General features: G+C 44.1%; 1 protein-coding gene across 1 annotated transcript in view; it reads left to right on the forward strand.

Annotated features, from left to right (window-relative positions):
• camsap1a (calmodulin regulated spectrin-associated protein 1a) overlaps nt 1-9,308 on the forward strand; it is a 17,440-nt gene that overhangs the window by 4,318 nt on the left and 3,814 nt on the right. Inside the window, 11 exon segments of the mRNA XM_017038940.2 lie at nt 1,639-1,901; nt 2,520-2,681; nt 2,765-2,845; nt 3,777-3,809; nt 4,808-4,949; nt 5,037-5,176; nt 5,259-5,355; nt 5,449-5,575; nt 6,229-6,311; nt 6,411-6,495; nt 6,583-8,749. Of these exon segments, the coding sequence (XP_016894429.1) occupies nt 1,639-1,901; nt 2,520-2,681; nt 2,765-2,845; nt 3,777-3,809; nt 4,808-4,949; nt 5,037-5,176; nt 5,259-5,355; nt 5,449-5,575; nt 6,229-6,311; nt 6,411-6,495; nt 6,583-8,749 (3,380 nt within the window).

The raw sequence follows: 9,308 nt of genomic DNA on the forward strand, positions 1-9,308 counted from the left end.
TTATCATGTTCTCAGTAGTATTTAAATTTGATCAAAATGATCAATTTTCAAATTCTACAAAGGATTTCTCTGAAGGAAAAACTACTGAGCAAAATTAAGAAAATGAAGAGAACAGCCTGGTGGGTTTTGTTTGGGGTTTTTTTTGTGTTCAAAAGCTGTGTTTCAGTTGCTATGCTGTTACCTTAAGAGTCTGTGGAAGACAAAAAAACAGCTTTGTCTTCAATTCAGTGCTCATTACTAACAACCTGGTCCTTGTTGGCAGCAGAGTTCCTGCTCATCTCACACCTAAATGAATGGGAAGAAAGGAGCAAAAGCTTCTCCTACTTTCCCTCCCTTTAATTTCCCACATGAACACCAGGGTGGGCTGGATCAGGCGGATAATCATGTCTGAAGGGTGTGATCATCTTCTGGGATTATGATAAAACCACACACACACACATTCACCTCCTGATGCCAGGGACAATAAAACAACCCAGTGAACAGGCCACAGTGATGGGATGTGGTGGAGAACCCAACCCCCACCTCCGGACATGCTGGCATTCCCCGTCTCCATCTCCACGGCAACGATGAGGGGCCATTATGGGACAGTTGAGCCCAGGAGTGCGTGATGAAGTGGGTTTGAGGGAGCGTTTGTACGAGCAGTACACACTGACGTGACTGACGTGCTCAGAGATGGAGAGGCTGAGGAGAACGTTTCACTTGACCTGTGTTTTGTGTGTTAATATGACGGTCGATAGAAGGAGACGGAAGGTGTGACTCAGTGCTGAGTGAGCAAGCTGCTGTAAAAGATACATCAGAAAGTCTTCACTGTGTGCTGTAGTCCTCATCTAACACTGCAGGGAGTTTCTTTTCCCATTAATGGCTGTCATATCTCTGTGCACTCTCAGGGGTTTTCTTTTCCCATTAATGGCTGTCATATATATATATATATATATTTTTTTTTTTAATTTATCTCTGTTAGCAAACCTCAGATGTGAATCGATATGAGCAGAGATGCTGTGGTCAGCTGAAATGCTTTTAAAGTGGTCAAATATCGACAGATTTTACGATTTGATAATGAAGATTTTCTGTTTCCACAACAACGACCTTTAGAGATAAAGGTATCATTTTTTTTATCAATTATTATTATTATACATTTTTTATAATGTGTAAAAACATAAAAAATGAATGATTATTTATACAAATATAATAATAATAATAATAATATGTTTCCTGGAAGGCAGGTTTTTATTTACACATCAAGACGTCTAAAGATTCTTTTTTTATCAACGGTCAATCAGGGAAGTGGTATAATCTGTATGATCAGATTAGTTTATTGTTTCGTGAAATAAATGTATTCTGAGATGATTTCAGAGATGAAAAAGTCGTTAAAAAAGTGAAAAAGAAAACTTTCAAACAACTGACTCGATCATTTACAATTATATAACTCCTTTGTCCTTTGAACCGATTACTTCCAGTTTCTTTATCGTCCGTGTACTGGAAGCTTCTTTGTTACATAACATGAACCGAGCGTTCTAGGACACGTACCGTATCTGTGCCATGAAACAAAGCCCGTCTGTGTGTGGATGTACTGTACGGTGTGACTGAAAACGAAACAGAAACTGTCTTAACACTTGTTCTGTCTTCTCTCCTCTTCAGACAACATCCCTCCAGACCTTCAGGACCCTTTCTACACCGACCAGTACGAGCAGGAACACATCAAACCCCCCATCATTCACCTTCTGCTGTCTGGAGAGCTCTACTGCCGGGTGTGTGGCCTCATCCTGCACGCTGAGCAGGCCGCCTCGCTCCAGAGCCACCAGTCTGTCCTCCAGGCCTTGTCCAGGAAAGGCATTTATGTCCTTGAGAGTGACAACACGCAGGTTTCTGACGTGGACCTCAGCTCAGCTCCTATAAAGATGGTGAGTGTTTAAATCTCTGCTCTGAACATCAAGTTAAATGCAAAAAATGCGTGTAGAGTATAACATGAGACAGCAGAATGTTAATGAATGAAGAACAGAACCGCTGGTGCAGGAAACTCTACAGTATTATCAGATTTATTTGAGCATTCGGACGTATTGGGTTTTTTTTTTTTAACCTCCATAATGACCATTTGGAACTATTTGGAATAAGACAATTATACAAAAAAAATATATAACCATTTTGTAGAGCTATAGCCTAAATCATTGGTTCTCAAAGTTGGGGGGAGCCCCCTACAGGGTCCATGGAGCTACTGCAGGGGGACAAGAAATGCAAATTAATATTTAATATTTTCTTTTTCATATCCCACAGAGGGAAGATTGCACTGATTTGTTACATGGAAATACTTCTGTAGGAATTAAAGTGTTTTAAACAACATCCAGTGGATATTTGATGTTTATAGCTGTAAATCTGTGAACATGGCAGGAATAGAAATATCTACAAAGAGGCGGTGCCACAGTAAAAGCAAAAGTCCAAAAAAGACTAGAAAAAACAAAAAAGAAAACCTTAAAGTTTGTATATGTTTGTACTGAGTGGCTGCTGTCACGTTGCTTCACCAGAGCTCCCACGTCCACCTCATCGATGCCCTCATGATGGCTTACATGGTGGAGATGATCAGCATAGAGAAGGTGGTCTCCAGTGTCAAGCGCTTTTCAAACCTCAGTGCCTCCAAGGAGCTGCCTTTGGACCTGGAAGACGCCATGGTCTTTTGGATCAACAAGGTGAATGTTAGAACATCTGTGTACGAAATTCTGCAAATGTTTTTATTCTTTGTTTTACTTTAACTTTAATTTCACTTCTTCAGGTGAACATGAAGATGAAGGAGATGACAGAAAAAGAGCTGAAGATGAAGCAGCACCTGCTGGAACCATCTGGTCACCAGAAGGTAAGTCAGGTCATTTGTGGGTTTTTTAAGTAAAAAAATGGAATGATTTGGATTGGATTTTTTTATAATTCAAATGTTATAATAAAGCTAAACTAATTAGCTTCACAGCTATTATAATAAATATTTTAATCTATTCAATCTTTTGCCAACATGATTAGCAACATCATGTACTGTCTTGTGTGCGAACATCATTTAATGCATCCTGTTTGACCTTTGACTTTGCAGCTAACAAATTAAGTTTAGGCGCATTACTGCCACCTACTGGCTAACTAAATTGAAACGAATGCCTTACAGTCTTTGTTTTATAATATTTAATTAATTTGATGTAAAATGGAGGTATAACATGTCACTGCCAGTCAATGAGGAGCAGCTTCACCAACCGTGTTTGGTGACTTTTCCTTCTTTTTTTTTTCCTGTTCACACCTAATAAGTCAGTACTGTCCACTCAACGGGGGTCTCCTCTACTCACCCCTCCCCTCAGTCAGCCTTTCAGGTGAACAGCAGTTGAGCTAACATGCTAGAACAGATGTATCTATTTAAAAATACTTTGTTGATAAAAACGTCTTTTTTTGTCTTTCCTGAATTATATCTGTTGTAAAAAAAAAATCATTTCTGTCCCTAAATCACAATAACAAAGAGAAATTGAATCATTTTTTGGATGTTTTTTTGTGTGGGGTACCCACCAGTCCATAATCGACAGTGTCTACTGTTAATCTGTTTCTCTGATCTCTGTCGTTTCTGTGTTAAACTCGAAACATTCCTGAGCCTTTGTGTCTGACATTTTCCACCTGTCTTCAAATCAGATCCGTCTCCATGGTTACGGAGGATAATCTGATTCCTTGTCACAGTATCTGACCCATGACTTGTCTGTTGTTCTCCCTGTTTGTGTCCCCCCTCCCCCCTCCTCCCCCAACGCCTTTCCTTTCTTTAGTCTCCCTCCAAATGGTACTGGAAGCTTGTACCTGTAAGTTCTACTGCTAGTGATCTCGTCTGCCAGTGTATGACATGTGTGTGTATGTGTATGTGCATGTGTGTGTGTGTGTGTGTGTGCTGGTCAGAATGGTGAACAGAAGCCACTGATAAAACCTTATTGGACAGAAAGTTTTCAAACGTCCAACAGGCTGTGAAGTCACACATTTTTGTTCATGAATAAAAGAATGTGTAAATTGAAGATGGAATGGTGCCACTTGGTGGCAAATAAGGAAACAGCAACACCTTAACGTCTACTCTGGATGAAGCCTGTCTGCCACTCCTTTACTTCAGTTCTACATTGTTTCTTCATCAGTGGTTTTCCTGCTTTAAAACATCCGATCACCTCAGTTCAACGGTTCCACCTTCAGCTAAACACGCGTAGCACGAGTGCGTAACTCCGCCCTTGGACTACTCACCTAGTCACCCAGCTAATTCCATATTTATCAATGTCTGTGTAGGTTCTCAGTCATCCAGGTCATTTAATCCAAATATAGTTATAATATACTGGACAAAGTAGGTTTTTGTTTGTTTTGTTTTTTTAAGTTGTTTACGCTCTCATCCCAGAGGCTTCTTCAGTTCTGAACTGAACTTAAGGTATATGTCTATTGGATATTAAGATTTTGAACTAGCAGCTGAACTGTATCTGATGAAGATAGAAAGTTCTCTTGTGTTACAACCAACATCGAAGGACTAACAGTCCAAAAGGACCTGTCTAGAGGACGTCATTACAAAAGAATGATTATACAAATAGGGAAAAACATGAGAAATAGAAAATGAACAATGAGTAGTCAGTGGAGGGTGGAGGCCACGCAGCTCCACACACCACAAATAAACACAAATGAAGGCAGTCGTTTTTTACTACTAAAATTAAATGAGACATTTGGTGTTTGAGTGTGACAGTGAGTTGTAACTTAATGTCCAGTGTTTTGTGGTTTGTTTGTTTTTTTTTTGGACATTTTACATTGACCTGGACTCTCTCCTGCTGCGTAGGTGCGATACCGCAGAGATCACCTGTCAGGTCGCGCTCTTCAACACTTCCCCCTGCTGGACGACTTGTTGAAGGACGTGTGCGATGGCATGGCTCTGCTGGCTCTGATTCACTTCTACTGTCCAGACCTAATCAGACTGGAAGGTAAGGACGCTGCCTGAGGGACATGACGCTCTAAGACACCGTGTCGTCAGCAGCTCTGACATCCGTCTGACTTCTCGTCTTTCGCAGATATCTGTCTAAAGGAGGTCCCTTCCATAGCTGACAGCCTGTACAACATCGAGTTACTCAGGGAGTTCTCTAACAGTTACCTGAACAGATGTTTCTGCCTGAAGCCTGAGGACGTGCTGTATTCTCCACCAGTCCTGAAGGTAGAGCAGAAAATATATGACACTCACAAACAGCAGGGGGCGTCTTTTCAATGTTGTCTCACTGACTCTGTCTGTCTTTCAGAATAACGTGATGGTCTTCATTGCTGAACTGTTTTGGTGGTTTGAGAGTGTGAAGCCAGGCTTCGTGCAGCCCAGAGGCCTCCAGGAAATTAGAGATGGTGAAGTCTTCACTCTCCGTGTGATTTCCATTGATTTGGATTTGGATTATACTGATCTGTTTGTTAAACAAAAGTTTCCATGTGCATTTGTAGCGAGGTTGCTGCTGAAGCCCAAAGGTGCTCAATCCCAAGTATCCAGCTCTAACGTCACAAAAAGTGCTTTCATGTCATCGTCGAACTCGGCTGACGTCTTGACTGAACCCACAGGTCCTGACCTCAGGTACTGTTCACACGAACTGAAAATGTTTTTTTTCATTGTTGTTTATGTCAAATGTGACTTTTTTTCACATCACGTTCCTAAAGAAATGCTTCTCGTAAATTAGTGGTTTTCAAAGTGTGGGGCGTGTACTGGGGGGGGGGAATGGAGACATGACAAACAGGAGGACATTTTTTATTTTCCAGAAAAAAGTCACACCTTTTCTGGGGAGATAAACAGGACAAACAGGAGGACATTTTTTTTCCAGAAAAAAGTCACACCTTTTCTCATTCTCTGGTTGGGGTTGCGATTAATACACGACTTGTATATTAAAATATATCATTTCACTTGTTCACACGGACAGCCACTAGAGGGCACTCTTGGCTTGTGTACCAGTATCTGCTACTCCTGTATCACTGGAAATTTACATGTTCGTAATTTTCACACTGACAGCCGCTAGAGGGCAGTGGTGCACCCTATACTCCGGAGGGACTTATAGACCGGAAAATACAGTATTTGATAGTAAATTTAAATTCTAGTTTGTCAAGATTTTTGGGGTAATTTTGGGGCAGGTTTGAGAACCACTGTGGTGAATGAAAGGGTCATTTGTTAGTTTCAGATGAAGTGAAATTTAAAGAAGCCACTAAATGTCACGCACTGAATTTTTTTTCTTTCAGCATCAAATCAGGCTCGCTGAGCCCGTCTCAGTCTTCGGTGCCCTTCAGACAGAGGCAACAAAAAACGCTGGAGGAAAATTTAGGTAAATGAAAACATGAACTTCTCTCACACATTTTTTATGGTCTAACATCATCAAAAGAGTTTTGTTGACATATCCCTTCTTTTTTTTCCTTTTGTGCAGATCCTAGAAACAGGTCGTACTCCGTGACACGTGGGGACGGTCAGCACCTGGGCTCAGTAGGGGTGTGGCCAGAGAGGAGGCCGAGGTGGGCGGTGTGATACAGCGAGCTCTATTTATATTTTTCTATATTGTTGTTCTTGGGTCCAAGTCTTCATTCCTGTCTCTGTTTCAGGCCTTTGTCCCAGCCGGTGCCGTACGCCTTACATTATCCAGTAGAGGACGACGTCGACAGTTTAAGCCTGGCTCGCTCCATCAGTAAGGACAGCCTGTCCTCAAACATCTTGAGCATGACCCCCAAACACATGCTGGGGTCAGGTGCCCATCGCTCCCACCACAGACTCAGTGGTCAGAGTCTTCTCAGTCACATGCGCATCGAGGACGAAGAGGAGGAAATAGAGGAGGAGGAGCTCGTGGCCGTCATACATCCTCACGAACTTTCACAACAACGACTGTCACACCAAGCTTTCACACCATCACGTCAGGTCAACAGCTGCTACACGGAGCCCCTGATGCCTGCCGTTCTGAAGCCAGCCAAAGAGAAGAGTATTAGCCTGAACAAGCAGGAGGAAAGTGGTGAGAGTCCACTCAGAACGCTAAGAGCTGCTCGGAGAGCGGTCAGTAACGCCACGTCCCCCTCAGAGAACAAACCTCCCATCGCTGACTCGAGTAGAAACACCTTCACGCCAATTACTGCTGCAGAACCGTTGAGTGGCCCCCTCAGACTGCCCCCTGAGAGAAGGGCAGTTATTTCACCATCTGAAGAAAAACAACCCCAAGGTTTCTTCCTTCATTTGTCGGCCGAGTCAGACTACAAAAGCCCTTACTCCTCTACCTTGGAGGTAGGGTACGACTCTGACTCAGACATTGCCGACCTTGAAGAAGATGAAGAGGAAGATGATGAGCTGGGGATAACCAGAGAAGTCAAAAAGATGGAAAAGGAAAAGGGCTCAGGAGCGATAAAGGGTTTTGAATCAGGAGAAGGTGAATCAGCGAAGCTGAGAGAAGACTCCAAGGTGACGGAGAGAGATGACAAGGAGGATGGCAGTGGATGTTCAAGTCCGTGTCTCAGTACCATATCCTGGGCAAGCAGCTGCAGCGCTTCAGGCAGCGTGGGTGTGAGGATGACCAGCTTTGCGGAGAGAAAGCTTCTAAAACTGGGTCTCTGTGAGGGAGTTTCCAGCACCAGCAGTTCCCAGAAGACCACACCAGACGGTTCAGAGTTCACCTCTGGCCTTCCTTGGCATCTCAAGGTCGACAGTTGTTTAGGAAAGGACTCGAACGTGGAGGAGAAACTCCAGATAATGCCTTCGGAGCTGCTGCAACTTCACATGCAGCTGGAAGAACAAAGACGTGCAATAGAACATCAAAAGAAGAAGATGGAGACCCTGTCGGCGTGTCAGAGACTGAAGCTGGGGAAAGCTGCCTTCTTGAACATCGTGAAGAAGGGCGCAGGAAAAAGTGACACTCTTCCTCTGCCGCTGAGACAGCCCTCAAAACTCACCACGGCCAGAGTGAGGAGTCAGCTGTGCCGGGACGACTCCTGTCTGGATACGCTGAAGGCTGAGGTGAGGACAAGTCAACCAGAGAGTAGACAACTACACAAAGACACAGGGAACGCCCTGACTCAAGGTTCATCCGAGAGCGGCTTGAACGAATGTTCTCGATCGATCGATCTCCTCAACGAAGCCATCAGCTCAATCCAGGAGCAGATGCTGCAACTGTCCGCGCAGCAAAACCTGCTGATGAAGAAAAACGTGGCCTCACCAACAGAATGTGGACAATCTGGGCCTAGCACAACCCCCACCGAGACACAAACGACTCCCCCTACCTCAGACCCCAGATCCTTTTCCGTCCACTTCGACATCTGTGACAACAGCTCTTTTCCCGTGGGCCGTCCTCCCAGGCTCAGCTCCAGCCTCCGTGGCAAAGCTACGAACAGAAAACCAAACAAAGAGAAGAGCCAGCAGGGCGTGAACAGCAACTCTAGTTTACAGACGTCAGAAAGTACGCCCTCCTCCAGTGAGAGCATTAGTGGAGACCAGGAAACGGGCTCTGGTGGGGAGAGCTCCAGGTCCGAGGGAGGGATCCAGAGGAACTCCACCTTCAGAGTCACTGAGGAACAGAGTGACATCTCCAGGAATCTTCCACAGGCTGCAGGATCAAAAGACAACGAGGGTGACGACTCAAGAAAAGAGGCTTTGGGTGGGGACGAGAGTTCCAGGATCAAAGGTCAACTGATTGAAGTGGATCTGTCAGAGCTTAAGGAATCCAGGGAGAACGGTGGTCCAGACTCCACAGCAGAGGGGGAGCAGAAGAATTCGCTGGGATTCTTTTTTAAGGTAAATGATGAAAACGTGTTCTGGAGAAACACCAACTTCTTCTTCTTCTTTTTCTTTCGGCTTTGTCCCTTTTTTTTCAGGAGTTGCTACAGCAGATCATTGATTTCCATCTGTCCCTGTTCTCTGCTTCTCCTACTCTGACTCCAACTATCTGCATGTCCTCCCTCACTGCATCCATATATCTCCTCTTTGGTCTTCCTCTCTTTCTCCTACCTGGTAGCTCCATCTCTAACATTCTTCTACCAATGTATCCACTGTCCCTCCTCTGCACATGTCCAAACCATCTCAATCTGGCTTCTCTAGCTTTTTCTCCAAACCTTCCTGTCTGTGTTGTCCCTCTAATGACCTCATTCCTGACCCTGTCCATTCTTGTCACTCCTAAAGAGAATCTTAGCATCTTTAACTCTGCCACCTCCAGCTCCTCCTCCTGTCTTCTGCCTATTGCTACTGTCTCTAAACCATACATCATGGCTGGTCTCACCACTGTCCTGTAAACCTTTCCCTTCACCTTAGCTGACACTCTTCTGTCACAGATCACTCCTGACACTTTTCTCCAGCT

The sequence above is a fragment of the Cynoglossus semilaevis genome, chromosome 14 (assembly GCF_000523025.1).
Source record: "Cynoglossus semilaevis isolate Cse_v1.0 chromosome 14, Cse_v1.0, whole genome shotgun sequence".
NCBI lineage: Eukaryota > Metazoa > Chordata > Actinopteri > Pleuronectiformes > Cynoglossidae > Cynoglossus > Cynoglossus semilaevis.